Genomic DNA, 27,056 nt, shown 5'->3' on the forward strand with positions numbered 1-27,056 from the left:
GCATCACAGCTTTCTTGCCTCAACACCCTCTCCCACTTCTTCTTCACTTCAACATGGTTCACCTCACAACCGTCAACACGCCCCCGGACTCGGGCTCAGCCTCTGGTGCCGAGGACTCGTCGTCCGCCGCCAACCTCCGCCAGGTTCAGCAGCAGCTCAAGAAAGTTCAGCTCCAGCTCGCCGACCACGACGATTGCTACACCACGAGCGTCTACGGCTCTCGCTTCGCCAATCAGGATCTCCCCAAGAGCGAGATGCCCGAGAGCGAGATGCCCAAGGAGGTCGCCTACCGCATGATCAAGGACGAGCTCAGTCTCGACGGTAACCCCATGCTCAAGTAGGCCTCTCCTTTTGTCATATGCAGGAATCTCTTGTCATTTTTGACCATCGTTAACCCCCGTCTTTCTAGCCTGGCTTCCTTTGTGACCACTTACATGGTGAGTAAAGACTCGACGAATCCAACGCCTACAGTGACATCCCAAGCTAACATCCCATCCCAGGAAGAAGAAGCCGAGAAGCTCATGGTAAATCCTCACCAACACCTTCCCCCTCCCCAAGTACCACGGACACGAACCTAGATCCCGAAATCTAACAAAGATATACCCATGGACAGGCCGAGAGCTTCAGCAAGAACTTCATCGATTACGAAGAGTACCCCGCCTCCGCAGACATTCAGAACCGCTGCGTCTCCATGATTGGCAAGCTTTTCCACGCCGACGTGGGCGCGGGCGAGGGCGTCGGCGCCGTCGGCACCTCATGCGTCGGCTCCTCCGAGGCCATCATGCTCGCCGTCCTCGCCATGAAGAAGCGCTGGAAGAACAAGCGCCAGGCCGAGGGCAAGTCCACCGAGCACCCCAACATTGTCATGTCCTCCGCTGTTCAGGTCTGCTGGGAAAAGGCCGCCCGCTACTTTGAGGTCGAGGAGAAGCTCGTCTACTGCGCGCCCGACCGCTACGTCATTGACCCCAAGGAGACGGTCGACCTCATTGATGAGAACACCATTGGTATCTGCGCCATCCTCGGCACCACGTACACGGGCGAGTACGAGGACATCAAGGCTGTCAATGACTTGCTGATTGAGAAGAACCTCGATGTGCCTATCCACGTTGATGCAGCCAGTGGAGGTTTCGTCGCCCCCTTTGTCGTGCCTGACCTCGAGTGGGATTTCCGCCTCCAGAATGTCGTTTCTATCAATGTCTCCGGTCACAAGGTAATACCCCTCTCCCGTGCTCTATATAGGTACCGAGTACCAAAGTCCTTGGGCCATTCACTTACACGAAGTACAGTACGGACTCGTCTACCCCGGTGTCGGCTGGGTCGTCTGGCGCTCCGCCGAGTTCCTCCCCCAGGAACTTGTCTTCAACATCAACTACCTCGGCGCAGACCAAGCCTCCTTCACCCTCAACTTTTCAAAGGGCGCCTCTCAGGTCATTGGTCAATATTACCAGCTCATTCGCCTTGGCAAGAAGGGCTACCGCGCCATCATGTCAAACCTCACGCGCACCGCAGACTACCTTTCCCAGTCCCTCGAGGTCCTCGGCTTCCGCATCATGTCCAAGCGCTCCGGCGAAGGTCTCCCCCTCGTTGCCTTCCGCCTCCCCGAAGTCCCTGCCGGCGCCGAAGGCGAGCCGGGCGTCCGCCACTACGACGAGTTCGCGCTCGCCCACCAGCTCCGCGTCCGCGGCTGGGTTGTACCCGCCTACACCATGGCGCCCAAGACCGACGACCTCAAGATGCTCCGCGTCGTTGTCCGCGAGGACTTTTCCAAGTCGCGCTGCGACGCTCTCATCACCGATATCAAGCTTTGTATGGGCCTGCTCGAGCAGATGGACGAGGACGGTGTCAAGAGGCAGCAGGAGTACATCAACAAGCACCACCTCACCAGCTCGAAATCAACCCACAACCATCCAAAGTTCAGAGTTTGTCCCCAAACCCCCCGGGTCCCGCGCGAACCCACCCAGGATGAGATTTCACTAACCATGCCGTGCCTGAATAGAAGGAAAAGCATTCCCTACAGGGTAAGACTGGCAAAACGCATGCCATCTGCTAAGCCCTTCCGTGGCTGTTGTCATAAAGACGCAAATTACTTACGGCACGAAATAAACGATTGACACGACGCATACGACGGCTTCACTGGTGCGGCGGCGGCGGCGGCAACCAAGACGGTTTCAAGGCCGGGCAAGGTTTGGGCAACGTAGGCTGGCGGCGGGGGATATACACTACACGAGACATTCGGAACGGTACTTTTTCTCGCACTTGTATTTTGTTGAAGAAGTTTGTAGAGGAGAAAAGAATACACCAGTCATTGGATCAACTACAAGTGGTCATTGATTAAGCGGCCACATCTCTCTGTGGCCGATTCTATTGTCAACTTGTTGTTCAGGCACCGATAGCGACGACTAAACACATCATTGTGTTGCAACCTCGTCCCAACCAATTCCTCTTCTCAGGGCAACTCAAATTTTAACTTGATCCGGTTCTCCTGCACCCTCTTCTCCAACTCCCCGCCGTCATCAGCATAATGCGCCAAATTCAGCGCCAAATCCGCCCACGTATTGCACTCGTCGTCTTGTCGGACATTATAAGCGTCCACCGCCTGGTTAAAGCTCACGGTCACAAGCCACTCGAGCTCTTCGGCCGGGAACGGATGCTGGGTCTTTGAGCAAACTGCTGGTTAGTCTTCGTGTCTCGTCAAACATAGCAGCTAAAAACCATAGATTGAAAGAGAGGGGACGAAGCAGAGGGAATGCAAACGCACCTTGCGAGAATCCCTCGCCACGTCGACGGCCTGCTTCATCAGCCTCTGCCCCAGCGCCGCATCGAGCGGTAAGACAGCGTGGAACATGCACCGGATATACTTTGCCAGCCTATCGCCCTTCATCTTCTCGAGCTCCTAGATCTCGTTGACGATGACGCCCAGTGTAGAATAGAGGGCTGCGAGCAGTGGAACCACGGCACATGATAAGCAACAGTTTCCTCGTGGCGATCTAGGATGGGGAACAAGAGTAGTAGGTTAGGCTGCTTACCTTGTCCAGGCAATTTGCCTCGCAGCGCAATGTCCCCCATTGCCTTGAGTGTATTCACATCCCGACACGTCACGGCCGTACGGATGATGAACCCCAGCTCACCAGTCTTGTTTAGAGCCATCGCAGCCTCAAAGTCAAACACCATCAACGTCGCAAGCTTGGCCGTTAGATCGCTCTTTAGCCTGTTATCCAGACCGCCGCTCATCTGCTTCTCTAGAGCTGCATTGTACGCCACGATGTGTCTCCGCATGATGAGATAATGCTGTAGCTGCTGCTCGACGTTGTCTTCCGTCCGGGCGAGCGATACGAGAGCAGCGGCCGCAATGAAGTCGCAAAACATTGTCCTGAACGCGAGGTCACTCGTAGCTTCGGCAGGGAGGTCCTCTGGATAATGATTCGCGATAGCGAGGCAGCTGTTGTAAAGCCGGGTGAGATGCTTTACGTCCCAGCTCTCCGAGTGTTTGAGGCCAAGGTTATACGCATTCTGGCAGAACCAGTCGAGTTCCTTGACGGTAAATAGCCGGTTTCCGTCTTTGTCCCTGGGGTCTCGCTGGATTGCCTTGACGGCTAAGGTACGACATGATCAGTCTGTGATGTAAACCGATGGATGAAGTGCTCTCACCTCCTTCAAATAGCACAAGCACTTCTTCCACTGCGCTCTGCCGCTCCCTCGCCCCTTTTTCGCTCTCAACAACCGAAACAGCGAGTCGGATATTACACCGCAACAGTGCCGGCAAATGAATCGGAGACGCCTCGCTGAATTCGAACTTCTCCACCAGCTGCTTCATGGCCTGCATCGCGCAGACCTTATCCCCAGCCTGCTGCGCCTCGAGGACACAAGCATAAAGAAAGTTAGGATCCCCCGGTGCCGAAAGAGCCACTCGTTTCAGACACTGAGCAGCCAACTCTTGGTCAGATGAGCGGAGGGCAGCCTTATACATCAAGTACCTAGTCATCGGCTCGTTTTGCGCTGCTTCGGACATGCCATGGAAGACTTGCCGCGCCCTCTCAGTGTCGTTTCTCCCAAGGGCGCAGAGAATGAGCTTTCTACGACCATCAGTGCGCATACCCTGAGGCTCCTGGGAAGATACGCACCTGCCGAGTCTTGAAAAATTCGCAGGTCCGCCGTTTTGGAACAGAGGCTGCAGGGCTATCTGGCACCAGCCATCTGCGAAGTCGAAGTGTCCCTGATTGTAGTTGACCTCGATCTTTCTCCAAATAAGCTGCACAAATATCAGCATCCCTTGTTTTCCATCTTCCCCAGATCAAGCTCACAGTCAACGCCCCGACTGCCGTAGAAGCCCCAAAAGGCTTGTTCAAGTTATTTTGGAGGCCTTCCAGAGCTCCCATCAGCTCTTCTATAGCTCTCATACCATCTCTCTGCGTCGTCTCCATCCATATCCTCAACAGCACCAGTCTCTCAACCCACTCTTCGCGTCCAGAAGAGACGATGGTGCCCCTGAGCATTCCATCCACGACGCTCGTCGCCAATGTCGGGCTCTTATCGTGCAACTTTCGTGCATGATGAACCAATAGCTTAAAGTGCGCCTCGGAGAAGTTGAACGACCGGACCATCCGTCTCAAGATATCAGCATAGGCCTCGACGTCGAACACCTCGGCCGGCGTCTTCTGCAAGAGCTCTAAGCGGAGGAGGAGGACAACGGGTTTCTCGCCAATCTCGGATTCGATGTAACTGACCAGGTCCAGCGCCTTTTGCGAGGACTCTGGCGTTCCGAGACCCAGCAGCGCGTGAATCAGGGCTTGATATATGGAGAGGCGCAGTTCGATGGCGTCGCGGGAGAGAAGCGACAGGTCCTGGGCATTGATGATGTCGTACCCTCGTTCGAGCCACCGCACCGCCATGCTGAAATTTTCCTTCTTGGAGAGATCTTTGCCGATCTCGAACAAGATCTCTGCCATCTTCTCGGCTGAATTCGGATCTAGCGCATTCGGCTGGAGGTGTCCCTTGCTGTACATGAACTCCATGACGGGAAAGTTGTCCGTTTTCCAGGCCTAGTTTCCACGGTCAGCTGTATGGACGATCGTAGTATCAACTCCAAGAGCGAACTTGCCAGTGCCGCGCGGAGTATGAAATATTCAGCGTCCAGCTTTTTGCATTCTAGTAAATCATCCGGTCCTAACATCTTGGCCTGTAGGTGACCCAATGTCGCGCTGTATTCCGCACCCTTCTCGAATACAGTCTCGGCGAGCTTCAGAGCACTCGGACTGGTGCCGCCGTCATCTATACGCTCGTCAGTAGCTGTCACCTCATCCCAAATTCCCGACTTACCAAGACACGTCTTGCCCGCCTTGAGCGCCAACTTCATGACATGGACCACATCCGCAAGCTGAGGCTCAGTACCGCCCGAAACACCCCTTGCGATGCTAATCATGAAAAAAGCATACGTCCTGCTCCGCAACAGAAGTTTTTTCCTCGCAGCCGGTGCTGCTGCCCCCGCCGCTGCCCCATCTGCATTATCACGACGTTGCCTGGTACACAGGTTCCAAAGCTCCGTCCCGCTCTTGTCAAGTTCCACCCTCTGTGATTTCGCTCGTGGGCTACCAGAGAAACGGATAATCGTCTCGAGCCGTAGGTTGAGCTCCGCGAGTAGAGCATCGATGGAGAGGGTATCGTTTGTGGAGGGGAGACGCGTCGAGAGGGTCCGCGAGAATGCTGTTGGCCTACGGGTCAGCGTGCAGACCGCGGAAGCTTCATCTGTGGGATGCTACAGACTTGCAAAGGCGGAGATTTTGTCAATGCTGTTGTTGCTCTTGGGCAACTTTGCGGGCCGTTGAGGGGGCATTTTGCTTGAGGAGAGCAGGCGTTGGTGGTCGAGATCAAGGGAACAGGATGTGCACTTCGTGAAGAGCAAGTCGAGGGCCAAGAATGAGCCGCGGGCGCATGACAATGAGAGAGAACACCTCCGTCATGGGAACCGAAGAGGTCGAGAAAGACCTAGAGGCGATACGATGCGAAATTGGCTAAGGTAGAGCCATCTGATTCGCGGCAGGCATGAATCTCGTTTGTGCCTTCCTCGACAGCATCTTTACCCGGACGCGGGGTTACTGCTCCCCGACAAGCCTCTGGCCCGGACCGGAAAGAAGAGAGGACTGCAGGGCATGGTGGGAAGCGGTGACTTGAGGCTTCAAGCAGGAAAATAAGGATGTACTAGATGTACCTTTTATGTACTGGCGGTGGACCTTTCCCCCCGCCTATGCAAAAGAACGTTTAAAAATGCAACCAAACCGGAGAATGCTCTGGTATCCAATGACGCCTGCCCCCTTTGATTTTGTGTTCCTAACCCCCCAAACCTAGGTATTTCCTGAGGTCCCCCTGCAATGCAAATGATTACGGCCGAGCTAGATCGTTGGGCAAGAAGTTACCTACGATGAGCGTAGGACTGCCTACTTGTCAGCTTTCAAGGCCCGAGACTAGTGGGTGGGCAGATACGAACATTTTGTGATTGTCTCGTTGAATCATGAATGAAAAGCAGCAATGAACCACCGGGTCTGTCGCCTTGTCGTCTGGGTTTTTTAGCGTGCAAGCTGTAAGTAACGTGTCGTGAGCGGGATCGAAGGCGATGGTTCCGAACTCTTCCCAATATCGCACGAGAGACTCTTCCGTCAGAATCTCGTGGAGTGAGATCTTGCCCTATCATATGGTTAGCTGCAACAAAGCCTCAAATGCTTAGAATGACCAGAACACGTACGTCGCGCAGGTTCTCGACGGGAACGTGGAGAAGTTCCGCCATCTCGTTATTGCCTCTGAAGATCTCTCCAGTTCTTCTCCAACAACACGCTGGTACTGCCATACTGGCAAATACACGGTCGTACTCCATGAGTTGTTTCTCGAACCACATTTCCACGTAGAGCAGTTCCATATCCGTCAAAGCTTGCGCCTTTTCTCGGAATTTGGGTCGGAATCGATCAATCGTTCGCAGAATTTTTTGTTTCGACGATGCAGCGATGTGGCCATCCAGGTACGTGCCCAGTCGCGCGTAGCCCTTGACATAGTTGAAAGGCTTCAGCAGACCAGCCTCGTACTTGGCCTTCAATACACGGTCCATACGCTCCTCGGGGGTGTCATTTCCTGACGGATCGGCCGCCTGGAGGTAGTATTCGCGCGCCTTGTCTTTGTCGCCCTGGACGATGCTACCTGGCCGTGATATCGCCTTGCCCTGCTCCAGGTTCTGTGGAGGCAGCATTTGCGAAAGCGCGTTGTTGCCATTGCCAGCACCGGCCCGGTTATTACCGTTGTGGCTCCCAAACGTCGGCAGCATGTCGTTGGCGCCCGCGGTCCTGCTGAAGGCGGGGCTGTTTTGGGACTCGTCGGAGACGATGCCGCCGTCGTCCAGTAAGCTGGTCTGCAGGAAGTCATTCAGCAGGTTGAACTCGTGCGTGACTTCGGGGGCGATCAAGTAGTTGTTGGGGTGATAGCTTTGCATGTCGTGGTAGTGATTCTGGGCCGTCAACCAGGCATCAGAGAATCCAGCGACTATTAGGCCGGGGCGCATCACGTTAGCTTCCGAGTCTCTCCCAAGTTAAGGTTGCTTGTTGTCCTTCTGTACTCCCTAGAAAGCGCAGACGCGTGCAAAAAGAACAACGAGCCGCCAAGTACGAACAGCACGGCACTACAATAAGGGGGAGAACAAGCCCGCGGGTGAGGACCTACATTGGTTCATATTGCTGCCGTTTCCCGCCATGCCGGTGCCTGCCCCCGGGGACACGAGGTGCAGCGGGTTCCCCTGCCCCAGTACGGCGGCGCCAAAAGCAGACGCCTTGCGGTCGAAAGGGGGCGGCGGGCCCATGGACCCGGTCGCGGATTGGTCGATGGAGCTTCTCGTGAGCTCGGATTGCGTCGTCTCGGACTCATCAACTGCGGATGGCGCGTGAGAGCTCTTGGCCTTTTTGGAATCGGCGTCGCGGGGCTCATCGTGGCAGAGGTGGCCAATATTGCGCTTGATGCATCTTGTACACGGTCGTTCCTGGGCACGACATGTCAGCGGATGTGGTACGAGCTAAAGAAACGGCATGCGCGCGCTCGCGCCTGCGCAGGGCTCCCAGAAAGCCGAGTGGACGGCACGGGCAGACAGAGATAAACAGACGCCGCAGCAAGGCAGCCCGTCATGTGTCAAGGTTGTGTGAAGAAAGAGATCTTACATACGAGATCGCATGTCATATGCTATAGAGCAGGCAAGACACTATCCGTCAGCCATCTTTTCTCTTTCCCACTTCTTGTTTATTCAGGCCCTGCAGGTTTCCTCCTGCAGGGAGACGAAGTTGCGCGTAAATGCAGGCAAGGGTTTCGGTGGTTGGCAGAGTCATCGCACGGCAGCAATCGCAGAGACACGATAGTGTCAACGCCATGCGCGGGGCCGGGAAAGCAATGCTAGTTATGCTGTTTGGATAAGGGCTATCTGACTTACAGATCGCCGGCAGTAGACGCAAGCTGGGAAGGCACATGACATTAGCTGGTGCTTCCGCACGACTTGCGGCACCGAGAGAGTCGCTGCAGCAGCTGCAATCGCAGTCTCAAGGGAGCTCCGGCGGACGAAGCGCGCAACTGGATGTGGGATTCAACGTACCGTGGTTGACCTTGCGGCGTTTCTTGGGGCTCTTGGCCGAGTGGGCATGGCCGCCATTATTCTCGGTCTTGTCGCGCTTTTCCTTGTCGTCTTGCGCTTCAGACTTCACGTCTTTGCCGTTCTCTGGCATGGCGAGAGACCCAGGACGGGTGACGGCAGCGGTTATGGGTGGTGGCGGTAGTGGTGGTAGTAGTGGTGGTGAATGGCGGGCTCGGAATCAGTTCAATGGGCAGCGGCTCCCATTGGACCTCAAAGGTTACGCAGGGGACGAGGGTTCGCAGATCATTTGACACCGGGGGTGGAAGGATGCTAATCGATCGTGGTGTGCTCTCGAGGGTTTGCGCAAAAGATTGGGCGTGGCGGGTTTCTGCAGACAGAGTGGGAAGGAAAACGAGGTTGTCGCGTGCGGGCAGCCGGCGGGCTGAGTTCGGCTATGGTTGCTTTGCTTTGCTTGCTTTCGGATTTGTCCCGCCTCGCAGTTCTCGAGGTGGACACGGATTGCAGGGGATCCGTTGGAAAATTGCCGATCCCTTTTCCCAGTTCCTAGTCCTCGTCCTCCTCGTTCGCTCGTTCGCCTCGGGTCCGGGGATCGTGGAATCGTGGGCGTTTTCGAGGGTAGTCGCAAGTTCTGGTGGTGTTGGTGTTGGTGTTTGGTGGTGGTGGTGGTGGTGGTGGTGGCTCAGAACAGTCGCATGGAGAAGAAGAAAAAATGGGTGCGGGCTTTTGGCGCAATGAGCAAATCGGTCCCAAGGGAATGGGATGGGAGCTGAACCAGGCGAGCCAGGCGAGAGGGAACCAACCTGGTACCTTGGCCGAAAGCTTCGCAGAAAAGGAAAAGGGAAAAAAGCGACAACGGCCAGGTGCGTATCCGTACCCAATTGCCATGGGAAGTGGGTTGGCTAATTGAGCACCCGGCATTCCTTCCCACCCACTTCAATACATTAGCCTTTGGGACGAGTACAAGACAGGCAAGATCGATGTTGTTGTGTTCCTGGTAGTCGAAAGTACCTGACCCCAGGCGGGGATGCTACTTCTACTTCGTCATCTCACTCGACCTTCACTCACTCAATACTTTGTCACTAATCCAACTCGATCATGAGAAACCGTTTCAATTATCTCTGAGTCTTGTAGCTACAATCTTGTTAGTCAATCACGACTCACGGCAAAGGAATCCAAGGCTGGGCGCGGCTGGGCAGAAGTGGGTTACGACCAGTAATCGTCATGTAATAAGGTATCCCCCTCACCCAACCCGTCGGACGTCGCCCGATGAGACGAGTAAATTGAGAGCATGAGAGAGAGAGAGAGAGAGAGAGAGAGAGAGAGAGAGAGAGAGAGAGAGAGAGAGAGAGAGAGATGCCGAAGGAGAGAGAGTGTGTGATTTGATTTTCCCCGCCTTCTCCTTCATTCCGACTTGTCACCTTTTACCTCGGTGAAGGCCTCATCACGCACGTTCAAAAACTTCGGTGACATTTCACGAAAGGTACCTCGGTCAATCATCTGCCAATTCAAAGCAATGATATCACACCAGCACGCATGGCACAGACATTGCTAGAGGAACCCACCCGTCAATGCAGCTTCCCTTCTGCCCTACGAGCTATCTTTAGTCGTTGTTCCCGAAATCCCCTGGGCAGCTCCATCACCACCGTCGCATCAAACCAAACGGTAAATTCTTGGCTCTCGAAAATGTTAAGGATACGCCGCGAACCAAGTGGTCCTTCGTCCCATCTTCCACCAGACTCCAACGATTCAGCCAGTATTACTAGTGTACCTAGTCAATTTGCGCTCCAACGGCAGCGAAAGGAGAAAGGAAAGAAAGCCCAACGGCTACGAATTAGTATTCTCCAGTCGCCTGCAGCATGCAATGTAATGTAAGTATGAAACCACAGCCCGCCATTCGGCCCAAGGTGTCTTTTTTTTTTTTTTTTTCTCCCTCTCGCACTCTCTTGCTTTCCCCTCGGCCGCCCTGGTCTAAGGCTTCCCAGCTGAGGGAAAATCACTACCGCTTCCATGTTCGTGCTGCTTCATCCATCGCCCCGGCCACCCCGGCCCCAAAGTCTTCCCCCTCATCATCCCATCTCTCTGTGTTCACGAGACTTGGCGATTTGGGGGCGCATTCGAGATCGTGTGACGCATTGCTCTCCTAGGGAGTCCGCAGTACAACTAAACAATACGACCAGAGGAGAATTGTATGAAGTAGCACAATATATCGTAGTATTCTTCAGGTTCGCCAGTCTCTCTACGGATTGAACACCAATAATCGACTCTTGAGCACCTAATCCCTCCAAGAAAACAAGAGCGAAGCCCATGCAAACCGAAAAAAATGTCTTGGCGCCCGTTGCTAAATGGCTACAAAAAAGCTCTTCTCCCCCTCCTTCGGCAGCACCCTGGCCCTCCTCATAATCGGATCCTCGCAGCTTAGCCGGATCCTCTCGGGTGTAGCCGGGCTCTCCAACCTGAGCAGGCCATCCCCCTCCCGGTCCTCCCCGACCGTCGCCGCCACACCATACTGCGCCCTCGACGCCTTGAGCGCGTCGCGGATCGCAAAGAAGACCGCGCTGCCCATGAACAGCGGCGGTTCGCCCACGCCACGCGACCGCTGGATCGTCCGCAGGTCCTTCCACTCCACGTCCTTGAGCAGCGTCACGTTGAACTCTTGCGGTATGTCGCGGAACCCGGGGATCTTGTATGCTCCCGGTCCCCGCGTGAAGAGGTTACCCGCCATCGGCCCATTGCGGAGCCAGAGCGACTCCTCCATCGTGAAGAGGCCTAAGCCTTGAACAAAAGCGCCCTGGATCTGGCCGTAGTCGAGTGCCGGGTTGATGGACTGCCCGACGTCCATCTTGATGTCGGCCCGGAGGCACGTCCATGTGCCGGTGAGGGTATCAATCTCCACCTCGGCCGCCGTGACGCCCTGCGTGAAGTAGAAGAACATTTTGCCCCGGTTCTCGCCCCATGTGTAACCGATTTCGGGCGTCTTATAGAATCCTTGCGCCGAGAGGTTCACGCGGTCAAAGTACGCGGCGTGCGCCAAGTCCTTCATTGTCGCGCCAGGTCCCAACTTCTTCCTGTAAGGCGCTAGACGCTCGTTGAGCTGCGCGCACGCGTTGTAGATGGCGTAGCCGTTAAGGTCTGACGAGGCCGACGCGGCCGTCGCCGAGGCGTTGGCCACCGTGTTGGTCGCCGTCTCGGAGATGAAGACGTTGTCCAACGGCACCTCGAGAGCTTGTGCGGCGATCTGCGTCATCTTGGTGTGCAATCCCTGGCCCATCTCTGTACCACCGTGGGCCACCAGGACGGATCCGTCGTGATAGATATGCACGAGAGCGCCTGCCTGGTTCAGGAAGAGGGCTGTGAAGGAAATACCAAACTTTGTCGGGATGATGGCCAGGCCACGCTTGCGCCACTTGTTGCCGTCGTTGAAGCGCCTGATGAGCTCCCTCCGCAGCTCGTACTTTGCCTCGTCTTGGACTTGCCTGTACATCAATGGTACGTGCCAGTCAGTCAGGGGCTGGTTGAAATGCGTCGGCTCCAGCGGCTTGTAGAAGTTGATCTCACGGAACTTCTCTACGGGCATGCCCAATCGATCCGCAACCTCCTCCATATAAGTCTCGGCAATGAACATGCCCTGAGGTCCGCCAAATCCTCTAAAGGCCGTGTTCGACATGGTGTTGGTCTTGCACAGCCGGCCGCGGATGAAGACGTTGGGAATCTTGTAGCAGCCGTCCGAGTGGGACATTGCTCGCTCGCAGACGGCGGCGCTCAAATCGAACGTCCAGCCCGCGTTGTTGAAGACGTCAAGATCCAGCGCTTGGATCTTGCCGTCCTTGTTAACGCCGACCTTCCATCTGCCTAAGAACGGATGGCGCTGCCCTGAAGTGACCATGTCCTCTTCTCTCGTCAGCATGTAGCGACACGGCCGCCTGGTCTTTCTTGCCGCGAGCGCGAGCGGAGCGCTGAGTTGGATTGACCTCGTCTCCTTGCCTCCGAAGCCACCGCCAAGTCGCTTGACGCGAACGACGATTTTGTTTGCTGCGACGCCCGTCATCCGAGCAACAAAGACTTGTCTGCAAGCTATTAGTACAAAGAGCACAGATATTGATGAGGAGTGAACTTACGTCTCGTTGGCGTTTTGGGTGCTGGAAAACACCTCCATCTCGCCATCCTCGAGTTTGGGGACTACCAATGAAGCCTGCGTCTCGAGGTAGAAGTGCTCCTGGCCACCCATCCGCGCCGTGCCGGTAAAGATGTGATCGCAGTTCTTGAATGCCTCTTCAGTGTCACCATTTTTGATCTCTCGGTAGTAGTTGTGGAAGCTGTCCTTTTCGATCGCTTCTTCGATCGTCAGGATTGATGGCAGGTCCTCATACTCGACCTTGACTGCACGTGCGGCCTCAGCTGCCCTCGAGGCTGAAGTAGCCAAAATCATGGCGATGGGCTGACCAGCGGTATGAACCTCACCCTCGGCAAAGAAGAGCTCGTCGAAGTGAGGAGCACCCCAGCGGTTCTGCTCAGGCGAATCGACGTCGTCCTTGTCGATATAATCTACGACACCAGCCATGTCCAGTGCGGGAGAGTAGTCAATCGACTTTATCTTTGCGTGAGCTTTTGTCGACAGCACGAAGCAGCCATGCAGCTCGTTCTTCGCCACCGGTATGTCGTCGATGTATTGTGCTTCTCCAGTGACCTGCTTTAAGGCGGCAACGTGGCTCTTGGACTTGCCCACGGTCTCCTGTTCGTACGCAGCAGCCGCGCCGTGGTCTTCGGTTCCGCCAGAGATGCCACGCTCGAGTTCGTCAACCGCCTCGATATCCATATGCTCGCTCTGTCCACCGAGTTTGGCGATAACGTCGTGGTAGAAACGGTAAAAGAAGCTGAAGGCCAGCGCCTTTCGGTACGAAGCCATGCCTCCAGGAACGCTAAACTGCAGGTCAAAGTCGGTTCCCAAGGCATTCATTGCTCCTTCGAGGGTCTCCAGTTCAGCAATGCGCTTGCCCACCAAGTACTCCATGGTGTTCTTCGCAGCTACTGTCATAGCCGCCATGCCACCGTAGATGAGGTTGCATTCGGTCACTACGCCATCGTCGTCCATCTTGATCCGTAGAGCGCCGGTCACGATGGCAATGTCGTCGTCTTTCCTCTTGGCCTGCTTGTATGCTCTGAAGAACTCGTTCTTGGCAGCTGTCACGGGTATCCTGATGAACGCGATGATGGCGTCTTGAGGAAGTGCTGTACGTCGGTATCCTGTGAAGAACTGTGACATGGGGATCTCGGTCTCTTCACTCTGAGACTTGGCCACCAAGACGGCATTGGCTGCCCAGAGCACTGGGTTCAAGTCTGAGATGGGCGATGCAGTTACCAAGTTACCGGCAGGGGTACCGACGTTGCGAATCTGTCTGCCAGCAAAGTACTTCAGTTGCTTGTAGATACCTTCAAAGACTTGGCCACGAGCGTCGCCATAGTGACGAGTTGCCACTTTGCTGATGTGCTCCAGATCTGTCAAGACGACGTTTCCTCCAATCTCTAGGTGGTCATCCTTGAATTCGTACTGTCGCAATTCGGCAATGTCTCCGACGAACACGGAGACGGGGTATTGTGCCGCCTTGAACTTGACCTCAATCTGTGTCTCGGTGCTTCCACCGATGATCTTGGCGGCGGGGTGTACGCTCTTGATATCGAGCAGCTGCTGAAGAGTGACCGGCCTGTACCACTTCTTCCTCTTGTTGCCGAATGACAGCGGCCTCAACTCGTGCTTCTTAAGAGCAGGCGGGAAGATGAGTTCGGTGTCAGGGTTGTATTCGATGAAGCCGGGAGGCGTGAATCTCTTGATAGGTTGGTCGTCGAGCTTTGCCTTGTCCATGCAGCATCCACCCTCCTTCTTCTCGCCGTTGCCATTCTCCATGCAGCAGCCCGAACCACCGTTCGTCCTCGCCTTTCCACATCCTCTCTCGACGCTGAAGGTCTGCGCGGCCTCGAGAATAGGCTTGTAGCCGGTACACCTACACAAGTTGCCGTCAAAGGCTTCCTCGATATCTTCTTCCGAAGGCGAGTCGTTGTTGCGCAGAAGAGCGTACAAGCTCATGACAATGCCAGGGGTGCAGAAACCGCACTGACTGCCATTGCTCTTCGCCACGCGCTCCTGGGTGGGATGTGGCCTCTTTGTGTTTCCGATACCCTCGATGGTGATTACGTGCTTGCCGTCGACACTGGCTAGGGGTGCCAAACAGGCGTTCACGCTCGCATGGTATATTTGCTTCGTCGTCGGGTTGAACTGGGAAATGACGACGGTGCAGGCACCGCAACCGCCTTCGCCACATCCACTGGTGAGTGTTAGTGCATGTGATGATTACTTCAATCTCCTGCGCGCCAGAAAGCCAGAGCCTGGACATACAGCTTAGTTCCCGTCAAACCGATACCTCGCAGGTACTCCAATAGAGTTACCTCGGGGTCGATCTCGTCCATCACGACCCGAGTGCCATTGAGGTAGAAGCGAATGGTATCGTCGAAGTTGGTTGTCAGCGAGTTCAAAGGCCCAACATCCCGCTCAGGAGAGATGGCGATGGGCGCCATATTGCCAGGAAGCTGTCGAGCACCAGTTCACAGTGAGATATGATATCAGGTAAACTCTTAGTACGGCTCTGGAGCGTCTTTTGGGAGGAGGAAGAGGAGAGGGTGCAGGAAGAGGGAAAAGAGAGAAAGGGAAAAGGGTGTAGGTGCGCTTAGAATGGCGGGAGAGAGACAACCCCGCAGCTTTATTGCAGAAAGAGAGGCGAAGACGATGCTAATTCAGGTTGAGCCAAGCCTCTGCAGGTACCTAGGAGAGTGTTGTCTGTTGCAGAAGGGACCACCTATCGGTCTGTCGTACTTGTGTATATGTGTGTGTCTATTTACTGCAGTCCGCACGTCTACATCCACGAAAATAGATATCCTGCAAATATCAACGTGCGTCTTTCCCCTCTGGTTTCTGCTTTCCATGTGCTCAGTGATTGCTGTGGCAAGACAAAACAAAAGCTGTCGGGTGTCGCTGACATGTTGGCTGCGGTTTGCGACGGGCGTCTGGCGAATCAGAGGGCCCAAGTTTGAGCTTATCAGCGGATCCCGCCAATCTGCATCTGCGATTTTGGTGGGATGCGTTATCGTTATCGGTATTCCCCCTCCTCCCCACTGAAGCCGGTGCTTCCCCGCCACTGAGACATCGCCTTTCAGTGGGAGCCAGGCGCACTGAGGGATCCGTGCAGCCCCGCTGCGCTTCATGCCGTTCACCAGCGGCCCCTCTGTCGGCCGGCTCCGTTTCCCCTTGGTCGGCATCTTCCACCCTGCATCGCGAGAAGGGCCAGACATGCAATTCGTTCCATCTTGCACCGATTCCCATCTTGAACCCCTGCATACACTATATTTTCATACGTGATTCAACGCGTCGACTACATCCAGAGATTCTATGCGGCTCTGTGCGCATGAACGGGGATAGGTCGGCACGTGATCCATCACAAGGAATGGAAGGGAGCAAGCGCTCAATACAAGCTCCTCGACCAAGTCTACCATGACTCACCTTAGACTCACCGAAACTCACCGATATACACCGACAATATGGAGGTCATGATTAGATGACAGGCGGGCATCCCGGCCCTCCGTCACCGAGAATGATTCATCAACACTCCGGCGCTGACAAACCTCCTCCACCAACTCTGTCATCTATCCCCAGTCGTTCGTACATCTCTTTTACCCCGATCCCCGGCCAATCCTTCCAAGACCATATGGATTACCCCAGAGAATGCGGGCTGAAGAAGGGGGAAAGTTGCTTATTGCAGGCCCCCCGCGGCTCCATCTTTGTCTATCTCAACTGCCGTCAAACCTAAATCCCCCGCCGTGTCAGCAGCCCGGCACCAAATCCGGAACGCCTAAGGCCGATTGACATCGCCGATGGCTTGAACCCCTCCCTTCTCCGCAGGAACAGGTAGCAGCGTGGCATTTCGGCCGCGTTCCAGCTATGCCGGCTGAGACACGTCTTGGCTCTTCGACGTTGCTATGACCGAGGTAGAGGGTAGACATGACTTTGCCGACACGTCTATTCTTAAGCTGGCCTATCTGCATTCATCAGAACCTTTCGTCACCATGGGATATCTGCTAGATTTGACAGTGGACAACATGAAGTTCTACAACATCATCAATGGCCAGCGCCGTGGGAGCGATAACCACCACCAATGCACAGATCCCCGCACGGAGGAACCGCTCTGGGACGCTCCCCTCGCCACGACGCAAGATCTCGAGGAAGCCGTTGCGGCCGCACAAAAAGCCCTCAAGACTTGGTCCAAGACCTCCATCGAAGAGAGATCTGACTACTTGCGCAAGATTGTTGACATTTATACCACCCACAAGGATGAGCTGAAAGAAATCGTCATGAAAGAAACGGGGAAATCGGTAATACCATATCCTTTATCATGAAGTCAACCCAATAATGAGGATACTGATGGCTTGTGGCATACAGAGTCTCATGGCCGACATTGAAATCACAAATACCTGTAATCAGACCTCGTACTACTGTATGCCCTCACCAGTTCACTGAGTTGGCTCGCACATGCTCACAATCAACAGCAAATGTTCACCTCGAAGATGAAATTACTTTCGAGGATGAGAACATCAAGATTGTCGCCACTCATCAGCCACTGGGCATCGTAGGGGCTATCTGTCCTTGGAACTTCCCTCTCATCCTGTCAAACATTAAAGTGGCATCTTCGCTCATCACAGGCAACTGCATCATCGTCAAGCCCTCCCCCTTTACTCCGTACTCCGTCATGAAGTCCATCGAACTGCTCATCGACGTCTTCCCTCCCGGTGTCGTACAGGTGGTCAACGGCGGCGTCGACCTGGGTATCGCAATGACCCTGCATCCAGGCATCGCCAAGATCAGCTTCACAGGGACCATTGCAACAGGCAAGAGCGTCATGGCGAGCTGCGCAAAGACTCTTAAGCGTCTGACCTTGGAGCTGGCGGGTAACGACGCGGCGATCGTGACGGACGACATTGATATTGCAAAGGTGGCAGGACAGGTCGCGCAAGGATGCTTCTTCAACGCCGGGCAGATGTGCGTAGCGACGAAGCGAGTTTACGTCCACGACTCGGTGTATGAAAAGTTCCTGGATGCCTTCAAGAGCGCGGTTGCCGAGAAATACGTCATCACTAAAGACGCACACGCGCCCAGCTTGTTCGGTCCCGTCTCGAACAAGATGCAATACGACGTTGTTAAGGATATCTTTGATCACTACAAGAAGAACGGCTTCAATATGATTGCTGCGGACCATCCCCAAGACTCCAAAGGCTTCTGGATACCCCCGACCATTGTCACAAAGCCTCCCGATGACTCTATCTTGGTCAAGGAAGAACAATTCGGTGCGTCCACTAAACCTTGCCCAAGTTTCTTGGGGCTGGGAAACACATCGTTCTGCTCTCAGGCACAAGGTATTCATGCTGACTATCTCTACAGGCCCGATTGTACCCATACTATCTTGGACAGAGGAAGACGAGCTGTTCCAGCGGGTGAACCTGGCCAACGCCGGTCTCGGGTCTTCGGTTTACTGCCGTGATTTAGGCCGTGCCGAGAGCCTTGCCCGGAGGGTGGAGGCGGGAACGGTCGCTATCAACCTTCCCGAGATACCGCACCACGGGGGTTACTTCTCCGGCATGAAGGACAGCGGTCATGGGGGCGAGATGGGCAAACACGGCCTTCATTCGTACTGTTACACGCAAAGTCTGCAGTTTGGCAAAAGTTGAAGAGTCCAGGACGATGGCGGACAACAGGCTTATTCAATGTTGTTCAGAAGGCATTAGTCAGAGACTTGTGCCGATAGTCTAGTCTCGTCAAGACATAGTACATACAAATGAATCCAACATCATCACGCCACTCAAGCAGCCTTTGCCCGATTCTCAAGCTCGACAAATTGCACCGCAAGATCCCCAATGGTATCCTCCAACGTCCTATACTCCAACCGAAGAACCTTCTCCGCCAACGACGCATCAACCCCAAATATGCCCTCCGCCAGCGCCGCCTTGGCCGGGTCCCCCTTTGGTATCCGCCCCTCCCACTGCGGCAGCTTCTCTCTCAGGATATTCACCAGTTGCTGGTTCGACACGCCCCCGGGACTCACGAGGAACCTCTTGCCGCCCGCCTCAGGCGTCGTCGCCGACAACAAGTGCGCGCGCGCCACGTCCCGCACGTCGACGTACAGGTGCAGCATCTCGGGCGGGACCGGCGCGTCCGAGGTGAGAGACGGCCCGCAGAGGCTCTGGTAGAGCATGTGGTTGCTCTCGTTGAGGTTCTGCGGGGCGCTCGTCGCCGAGACGTCATAGAGGGGTCCGTAGACGATGGGCGGGCAGATTGTGACGAGGTCGAAGGAGGGTTCTGGTTCGGCGTCGGAGGAGAGGAAGGCCCACGCTGCTTTTTCTGCGAATTTCTTGCTGGCGACATAGGGTATCGCCGGGTGCGTCGATGCCTCTGCGTCCTCCCTCGATACGCCGAGCCAATCCTTCTCGCTGTAAATCTTGACCGGGTCGGAGATGGGGGGTTTGGTGATGTCGATTACAGCCGCCATGGAGCTTGTGACGATGACCCTCTTCACGGTCGGCGTCTTGCGCACTACGCCGTGTAAGATCTCGGTCGTGCCCTTGACGGCCGGGTCGAGGAAGTCGGCGTTGGAGTTGCCCTTGCGGAAGTTGAAGGGCGAGGCCGTGTGGAGGACGACATCAAAGGGCGCATGGTCGGAGACGAGGACGGTATCAAAGGCGCCCGGGGCGGCGATGTCGGGCACCAGAGCGAAGTCGAGCTGCGTGGAGGGGTAGGAGGCGAAGGTCTTGCGGAGCTGGTCGACAGAGGACTGGGAGCGGACGACGGCGCGGACGGAGTGGCCTGCTTCGAGGAATTGGGCGAGAATGTGTTGGGCTATGAAGCCGTTTGCGCCGGTGAGGAGGACGCGGAGAGGCATGTTGGGGGTCGTTTACTGCGATAATGATTATTTACTCTTGATATTGTGCTTTGGGATATAGCAATCACCGTTGACTTGAAATCGATCGTTGAGCTTCACTCTGAGCTTCTTTATAATACCATTCGCAGCGCTGCCGGAACAGTTCCGACCCCTCCGATGACATGTGGAAACATACCATCGCAGCAAGCATAGCTCCATGACTCGCAGCAGCTTTCCAACTTCCTCCTCTCGTATCTTCCTTCCAAGGCCACCATACCTTACCTCGTACAAAAAGTGACCGAAGGGGTTATGGAACTTTCCGATTAAAGCACCGCCTTGATCTTAACGTGCCCGACTATCGGTACTCGCTACCAGTTGAAGAACTTGCCGCGGTACGAATAGGCTCGTCGGAGAAAACGGTGTTTATTAAACTTTGGGATAACAAGTGCGATTGCAACTTTGACCGGGGGTTCGGGGCATAGATAGGCGGCATAGGCCACAGCCTACGGTAAACAAGAGCTATCCGAAGACCGCGCCGGTGGGAGGGGTAATTTACATACAGGACAAGCTCCAACTGCTGAGGTGATGCAGACATCGCAGAGTGCACCGTGAGCTTCACCGTCTCTGGTGATTGTTGAAGCAATATGTCTTCCGAATTCACTTCCGGCTTTGTTTTTTAGAGTTCCAGGGGGCGCCAACCATGAGGTGTGGAAAGGCTTGCCGTATCTGGGAACGAATTGCACGTATTAACCAATGGCATCGTGACAACATCCCACTATCTATTAGTCTTTGGAAAAGGTCAAGTTATTGCGTAAGTGCGTATCAAAGGTAGGAGATACTTATCTGGCAGGATTCTACCTTGGGCAACTCATGGCAACTCCAGCATCGATTGATCAGCATTACATAGGAGCCAAATTACATCCGACTGACCCTCTTTCACAGCTCGGAGCCTATTTACACGAGTGTATGAGACAAGGTATCCGTGGACCAGGAGCTTTCCGGTCGCCCTTGCAAGTCGAACGGAACCCCCACGTTCCCTCCCGACTCTACAAACTTGCCCCCGTAACCCCCGTCTCCGCACCCGGCCGATGTACGGACTGCTCCAAAAAAAACTACCAGCCAATCCCGGCAAGAACCCCAAAAACCTGCCCCGAAAAGGATCCACTTTACCGGGCCCGCCGCCCGCGTCCACAAGCGCCATAAAAAAACACACAAAGACGGAAATCCCGCATTGAAAATCAAAAATACTGACCAGCCTGGGGGTCGAACCCAGAATCTCCTGATAACTGATAAATCGTAGTCAGACGCCTTGCCATTGGGCCAACCGGCCATGATTGATTGAATCCTCGAGCGGATGTTGACGACTGGGAGGCGGAATTCCGTTCATATTCCCTCCCCTCCCGCGTGATAGCCACTCCAACAGTGGCATTTTGAGCAGCACGGCTGTCATGGACGTAGACCGGTAATCGCAGTGACAAACCACTTAATAGCTAGTGCTCATTGATCCCGTGAGTCATTGTGAGTAGATCGACACTCCATCAACTAGCGACTACAAAGAACCCGAGGACTTGGCCAATAGTAAGTTGGATACAGTTGACTCAAACTCACAGCACCCAACGGCTTTCAAGCCTTCCGGCGGCCGTGGCCAACCTTGATGTCTTAATATGCCAGTGGGCGATGGCCTTGGAGCGATTAAGCGCATAGCTACGCATGAGTTGCTGCCTTTGCATCTGATGCTTGTTCCTAGGCTCTAGATGACGAGTTAGAGTTGAATGGCGGGCTTGTTGCTGAATCACTCTCAGCCCAGGGGTTTCTCGGGCGTCATCGAAATGAGTCGCCGATGCAGCGGTACATTTAGTAGTTCTCGAGAAATCATAATCCAAAAGAAAAAGAGAAAAAAAAAAAACAAGGCAAGACTCTTGAATTCTAGACGTATCTATACTATTTCGTTCCTGGGTACGATTATAGATTCGTTGACGATGGTGTTACTGACACTGCATTCTCCTCAGTTCCCGTCTTCGTAGCGACTTTCCTATCTTGATTTCTCTTATTTTATACTCGGCAGACTTGTTGCCGCATAGTGGGATTTACGCTGTTAATTATCTGTTTTCTGTAGAAGCGGTAAGAAAATAACGAACTGTTGCACCTGAAGAAGCAGTTTCACAAGAGAGTCATGCGACTTTAGCGAGAACTATCGTTTCCTGTGGTTGGCTCAAGCTCACTCAGCCATGTAGATCGTCATGCTATTGATCTATGTAAGTTTACGACTCAGTCATGTCACCTCACGATTGCGCTGCGAATTGGCTTGCAACTCCCTGTGGTAGTGGGGCACATAATCAATCTGCGCCAGCGATCATGACTTCCCCATAGCTAAACAGCCATTTCGGGAAAGTAGTAGCTAAAGAGCGTCCCGCGTTCGGAAACAGGAACCCGTTGACTCTATATAATAGACAAGTTGTCAAATCCTACGATTGTCTTCAACTCATCCCATCGGCTCGCAACCTTACTCTTTTACACTTTCACGAGGCAAAACGTTCTCTATAATTCACTCTTATGCCCTATAGAATTAAGGTGAGTTGTGCCTTGTCACGATCACGCCTGGTTAAGAGCTAATTTATTGAAACATAGATGGCTCGCTTGATCTTCGCTCTTGCTGCACTTTGCGCTGCGACGGCCCAAGCTCATCCCCAGGCTCGAGGTAATTGCGGATTTGCCTTCACCGCTTCAGGTGGAGGTCAAGCTGGCGGGTGTGTCGGCGCTGGCGACACAGGAGGTGTCTCGATTCCCCAGGGACCGTATGTGCAATTCGCCATGGGTAGAGATTGTGAAGTCAGCGTCACCAATGGTCCCATTGAGGGTTTGTCTGTTCAGTCTACGGGAGCGTGTTGAGCAGCATTGGACCGAGTCAAACTCGTCAAGTCAACTCAGTAGTGCTAGGTATACATCAGAATTAGTCGGGCTGAGTCGACTCGATTTCTTCACGATGATTCCAGGAGCTTTTTGATTGTAATGAAAATCCTTACGACGGGTATGGTAGGCTTGCAGAGTTGCGATATTTAAACGTTGCATTTGTACAATAGCAGCGAGTTGTAAGGCGGCTTTTGCTTTTGGATGTGATATTTCGTATGAAGATAATCTTGGTCACGAGGAATCAAGATGACCAAGTCTGAATTCATTGTTCAAGGCGACTCGGCTTCGGTTTCTTGAGTTGCCACATTGCGCCGGAAACAAAATCGTATCATCTCTTTAGATATTCCTGGGGATGTCACTGACAGTTTTGATGCTTCTAAGCCATGGCCCAACCCAGCAGGCCTGATCATTCTTCTGGCATAAAACGAATGCCTCTACGGACTTAGTTCACGAGCTTTCCACGGGGAATTGAGACATTACTAGTTTACTCTAATAAGTCCCCTTCTGGCGGGCAGACCGAGGGAAGGATGCTTTTTACCAAAGTATGTGATATATATTGTCCTCAAATAGTCACGAGCGAACCTTTTGATGCCGTTGGTTCAATGGCGATATGGCCTGTCCATCCTGGATTGACTAGGTATAAGAAAGAGAATCGAATTGATATTCGTTGTCGAATTGGTCATGTACATGGTATATCAATGACGTTCCAGGCATCAGAACCATAATTACATATCACTCCATGAGGAGACTAATAAACATTTGAGCTCCGCATCATTACTATAAACTGACTAGATTTCCACAAACACCAGTCGACAAGAAATGACTGTATTTTCATATCTCCGAATCCCTTCTGGATTCAAGCGATTTGCCCGCACTGAACAATACGTGCTCCTTCCTGAGATAAGCCACAATAAGGTTGTGTACTACCAATAACCAGGGTGATACCGCTAACACCAGACCAAAGTTACTCAAGGTTCAATTCCTGTTGCAGTAGTTTAGCCGAAAGAATACACTGTTGCTTGTGACCGCTTGACATAGAGAGATCGAAGACTGACATGTATTGAAATCGATACGGCAACGGTATGAATCTCCCCTACATTTATGTTTAACGGGTCACTGGCTAAGGTACGTAAAGATTTGAAGGGTAGAGACATGGTTCTGAAAGCGTAGAGATAAAGAAATTCTGTCCGTGTGTAACACTCCTCTCGCTTGGTAGCTTCATGACAAGGGAGCTGCTCTACATTGGTCCTTGAAAGACGAAACAACTCAATTCGTACGGATATATCTGCTTTATTGAGGTCCAGCAGTTTTCGGAGAGACAGGGAAACCCCGGCGTAAACCGACCCAAGGGGAAGTGCTAGTAGATGCATTTATCCCGCGGCGGCAGTCCAAATCAGGGGACAACTCGAGTCCACACCCGCGACAAGTGTCAGAATGAAGAAATCCTTATTCTTCAGAGATACTAGCCGCCAGGGAGCGTCTTCACTTAGAGCACGTTGCTCAATCACTCATCGAAGAGGTCCCGCCACTCAGGTCAACCGTCAAACGTTCAAGGATCCTTGTGGGGTTCGGCGTTTGGTAGGCGAGAAAATCTGCTCTCAGGACGACCTTAGCATGGGCATGGCTTGTTGGTCTTCCCGGTTCTCACCCAAAACCAGACGAAATCCACTAATTCCGATGTTCATCCCCTGACAGTTGGACAGGCGTTATGTGGAGACGACCACTAACAGAGAGAGGACCACGATTCATTCGCGAACGATCTAGGGACACGAACGGTTCATGGTGACACGATAGGACTTTCGGGCCGTTACGATCGAGAATGTCCTGAGATGGTAAAGCAACTGGCATTTCCTTGCCTCAACGTGGCCAGCTAGGTTGGTGACTCGCCAGTGCGCCATGTCTCTTTGAGACCGTCGCTCCGTCCGACTACGGGGCAGGCAACACTGTGCCCGCTGTCGAAGTCACGTCGCAAATAAAAGAGGCCCACTGGAGGGATTTGACAGCGTTACATCAATTCTTCAGAGGTATCATACGTATTACTTGGCTCATTTAGATCTGCGCTTTCCGCACGCCGCTACGCCGCTATCACGAAACCCAAAAACTCTCCGTTTCACACCTCGACGCACCGTGGCACTTAGTTGCCTGGATACCATCTGCTGAGGATAGAAGTCACATTTGCCGGCCTGCTAAGGTGAGCACAGTGACCACTAGGCTCGGTCTCCGTTTTGGAGCCAGCAGGTAGGACGGCGGACATGCCCTGCTGGTAGCTGAGAGGCAGGGCGTTGTCGAGAGTGGCATAGAGGTAGGCGCAGTCGATACCGTTGCTCCAGGGCTCGTAGCCAGAGGCGTTGGTGAAGGCACCGAGAGCGGTCCAGGTCATCTCGGACGCCCACTTCTCCTGCTCAGAGGCGGGAAGGTCGTTGAAGCCGACCTCGGGGAGCAGAGTGGCGTTGCCGACAACACGGTCCCCCTATATTGCATGTTAGTATGACTCCCGCTTCGTAACCGACGGGAACTGGGGAACTGGGTTACATACCTCGACAATCATCCAAGGAAGAGGCTCGCCGCCGAGAAGGTCGAGCAAGCTGGAGCCCTTGGGAAGCATGAAAGCACTGGCGTAGACGATGCTCACAACGCCACCGGAGGCACCAGCAGCGGAGCGAGTGGCAACGTCGTAGCCCTCGACAGCGTTACTGGCAACGACACCACCGTAGGAGTGGGAGTAGATGACGACCTCCTTGCCATCGGCAACAAGCTTATCCAGCTCGGTACGCACGGCGGCAACATCATCGGAGAGGGATGCCAGGGGCGTGGTGGTACCGCCGACAGTGGGGAGAGCCACGATGGAGGCATTGAAGTCGGAGCCGGCCAGCTCGGTAGCGAAGGGCTGGAAGGCGGAAGGCAGCTGCCAAGCGCCGGGGACAATAAGAATTGAAGGCTTCATTGTGTGTTGGGAATGTGACGTGACAACTGGAGAACCACGAGAGATGCGATCTTGGGTCTGTCAGAGATTGACGAGATGAGGATATGGGCAGAGATGGGTGAGGGATGCGTGCGGACTTTGATCGAGGTGGACTCTAAAAAGGAATGTGTAGCCTGCCTGGTAGCAACAACAAAAGGTAAGTAATGAGCAGAGGCAGGCGGCCTTTCTAAAGTACTACTCCGTATCTACTATAGATATCAAGGCATGAATATACATCCTCAGTAAGCAATATCCCCGAAATGACAGCGGCCAAAAGCGATGAACGACGCGTGACAGCGGGATGGGCGCCGGGTAGACCGTCGGATATTGCCACGAGGTCTTCAGTCCTTAAGGTCCGCTAGTGAGGTTTACGCGGTCCTCCGAAGTCATCCACAAACGGCCCAACATTGGCGGTGGATTGCTCCAGTTGTGAAAAAGGGGTCGAGGAGAGGGGGGGGCAACTCGAGGGGGTCATGACGGAACAGGTTATGGCGCAGGTGAATACCCCGTTCGATCGAGCGGAGTCTCAAGGACGAGAGGGGCTCGGTACCTTACATTACAGCTTGAAGAATGCATGTGGCAGGATCTGCTTTTGCGTAGCATGTGCTGCGCCGTCGTTCTGCATTGTTGAGTAGGTATTTCTTTTTTGGGAGGTTCAAGCATCTCGCCAAGTAGTTTGCTTCAGTCTCCGAGGCCTTCTGCAACCATCTTCTCCATGTTACCTCGGCAGTCAAGGGCTCGAGAGCTCGAGGCAAGCTTCGAATTATATTTCCCTTCGTTTCCAGCTTGCCCCTCATACCCAAAGAAAAGCAATCCTTCGTGTCAATATTTCTCTGAGAATTTGACGATAATGACGCACAGGAAGGAATCGTGGTCCACCGTGAGAAATCGAGTACAGATTGCAGGGTTGCTGACTCAAAGCCGCCCCCATCCGCGTCTTCAACAGCTCTCTTCCGAGAGCTGCGTAGAGGCCACAATTGCCGTGGTTTTGGCGACGATCTGCCTGCATGGATGCGCCCGGACGCCAAGGGGCATGGCATGCGGGCCCTAGTTGCTAGAGGCGGGTCTAGAAGAGGGGATCCCCCTCGAACTAGTTGACTAGCGCGGGATCAGTTCCAACGGTTTTTCGAGTTTGGACACGAGACCCCAGAACGAGAGCCGTGCGCCGGAAGCACTCTTCCTAATCCGAGTCCATCGGACGTTGGGAACGATATATCCTAGCGTCTGTACATACTCCGTAGTGTGCTGCGGGCCGGCTTATGTGGGCTCAAGACGGAGGAAGAAGACAGACGAGACTAAGACTAAAACAAATTATACTCCTAGCCTCCTTACGACATCCCACCCTGTCCAGAGTCCACAGATGTCTGGGCAACCCTCATGGGTATCCTCCTCGAAACTGACAAAGATTGACAAGCCTGACAACTCCTCGGGACTTGGCCGGGGGCTCGCTCCCCTTTTCTTTGCTTCTTTCGGTTGCAGTTCCACACATTGTCTCTCTCTGGGCCCCCTACCCGAGGTAGCAGTTGCAATGGGGGCAGATTAACTTGTCAAACATGACATGTCAAAACAGAAGTGATTGACAGTTTGGAAATGCAACAGTGGTTCGGGCAAAACGAACGGG

At 54.0% G+C, this 27,056-nt stretch overlaps 8 protein-coding genes and 1 non-coding gene across 9 annotated transcripts; 2 read left to right on the plus strand and 7 right to left on the minus strand.

Moving 5' to 3' along the window:
• Positions 1-53: 53 nt before the first annotated feature.
• N0V96_001265 (uncharacterized protein) lies at positions 54-2,111 on the plus strand (the record flags this gene model as incomplete). The annotated part of the gene is made up of 5 exons (XM_065756185.1): positions 54-337; positions 410-437; positions 501-524; positions 614-1,210; positions 1,287-2,111. 5 exons carry the CDS (start codon positions 54-56, stop codon positions 2,109-2,111), a joined length of 1,758 nt encoding a protein of 585 aa, XP_065615425.1.
• Positions 2,112-2,446: 335 nt separating this feature from the next.
• On the minus strand, positions 2,447-2,881 carry SPO22_1 (sporulation-specific protein 22; the record flags this gene model as incomplete). The annotated part of the gene is made up of 2 exons (XM_053192091.1): positions 2,447-2,656; positions 2,759-2,881. The coding sequence occupies 2 exons, from the start codon at positions 2,879-2,881 to the stop codon at positions 2,447-2,449; spliced, it is 333 nt and encodes a 110-aa protein (XP_053050699.1).
• Positions 2,882-2,893: 12 nt separating this feature from the next.
• Positions 2,894-5,830, minus strand: SPO22_2 (sporulation-specific protein 22; the record flags this gene model as incomplete). The annotated part of the gene is made up of 7 exons (XM_065756186.1): positions 2,894-2,934; positions 3,027-3,593; positions 3,649-4,249; positions 4,302-5,039; positions 5,225-5,268; positions 5,317-5,700; positions 5,761-5,830. 7 exons carry the CDS (start codon positions 5,828-5,830, stop codon positions 2,894-2,896), a joined length of 2,445 nt encoding a protein of 814 aa, XP_065615426.1.
• A 545-nt stretch (positions 5,831-6,375) lies between these two features.
• RDS2 (Transcription factor) lies at positions 6,376-8,741 on the minus strand (the record flags this gene model as incomplete). The annotated part of the gene is made up of 7 exons (XM_065756187.1): positions 6,376-6,427; positions 6,482-6,678; positions 6,737-7,521; positions 7,699-8,011; positions 8,191-8,208; positions 8,453-8,475; positions 8,612-8,741. The coding sequence occupies 7 exons, from the start codon at positions 8,739-8,741 to the stop codon at positions 6,376-6,378; spliced, it is 1,518 nt and encodes a 505-aa protein (XP_065615427.1).
• Positions 8,742-10,949: 2,208 nt separating this feature from the next.
• N0V96_001269 (uncharacterized protein) lies at positions 10,950-15,178 on the minus strand (the record flags this gene model as incomplete). The annotated part of the gene is made up of 3 exons (XM_053192088.2): positions 10,950-12,675; positions 12,727-14,928; positions 15,000-15,178. 3 exons carry the CDS (start codon positions 15,176-15,178, stop codon positions 10,950-10,952), a joined length of 4,107 nt encoding a protein of 1,368 aa, XP_053050696.2.
• Positions 15,179-16,720: 1,542 nt separating this feature from the next.
• N0V96_001270 (uncharacterized protein) lies at positions 16,721-18,376 on the plus strand (the record flags this gene model as incomplete). The annotated part of the gene is made up of 4 exons (XM_065756188.1): positions 16,721-17,026; positions 17,094-17,148; positions 17,201-18,019; positions 18,090-18,376. The coding sequence occupies 4 exons, from the start codon at positions 16,721-16,723 to the stop codon at positions 18,374-18,376; spliced, it is 1,467 nt and encodes a 488-aa protein (XP_065615428.1).
• Positions 18,377-18,507: 131 nt separating this feature from the next.
• N0V96_001271 (uncharacterized protein) lies at positions 18,508-19,584 on the minus strand (the record flags this gene model as incomplete). The annotated part of the gene is made up of 1 exon (XM_065756189.1): positions 18,508-19,584. One exon carries the CDS (start codon positions 19,582-19,584, stop codon positions 18,508-18,510), a length of 1,077 nt encoding a protein of 358 aa, XP_065615429.1.
• Positions 19,585-20,811: 1,227 nt separating this feature from the next.
• Positions 20,812-20,893, minus strand: N0V96_001272. The gene has a single exon. It is a non-coding gene; the product is annotated as a tRNA-Arg (tRNA).
• Positions 20,894-24,607: 3,714 nt separating this feature from the next.
• Positions 24,608-25,417, minus strand: N0V96_001273 (uncharacterized protein; the record flags this gene model as incomplete). The annotated part of the gene is made up of 2 exons (XM_053192085.1): positions 24,608-24,943; positions 25,010-25,417. 2 exons carry the CDS (start codon positions 25,415-25,417, stop codon positions 24,608-24,610), a joined length of 744 nt encoding a protein of 247 aa, XP_053050693.1.
• Between the last annotated feature and the right edge of the window lie 1,639 nt (positions 25,418-27,056).

This window comes from Colletotrichum fioriniae (assembly GCF_027942845.1).
Source record: "Colletotrichum fioriniae strain IMI 355084 chromosome Unknown scaffold_1, whole genome shotgun sequence".
Taxonomy (NCBI): Eukaryota; Fungi; Ascomycota; class Sordariomycetes; order Glomerellales; family Glomerellaceae; genus Colletotrichum; species Colletotrichum fioriniae.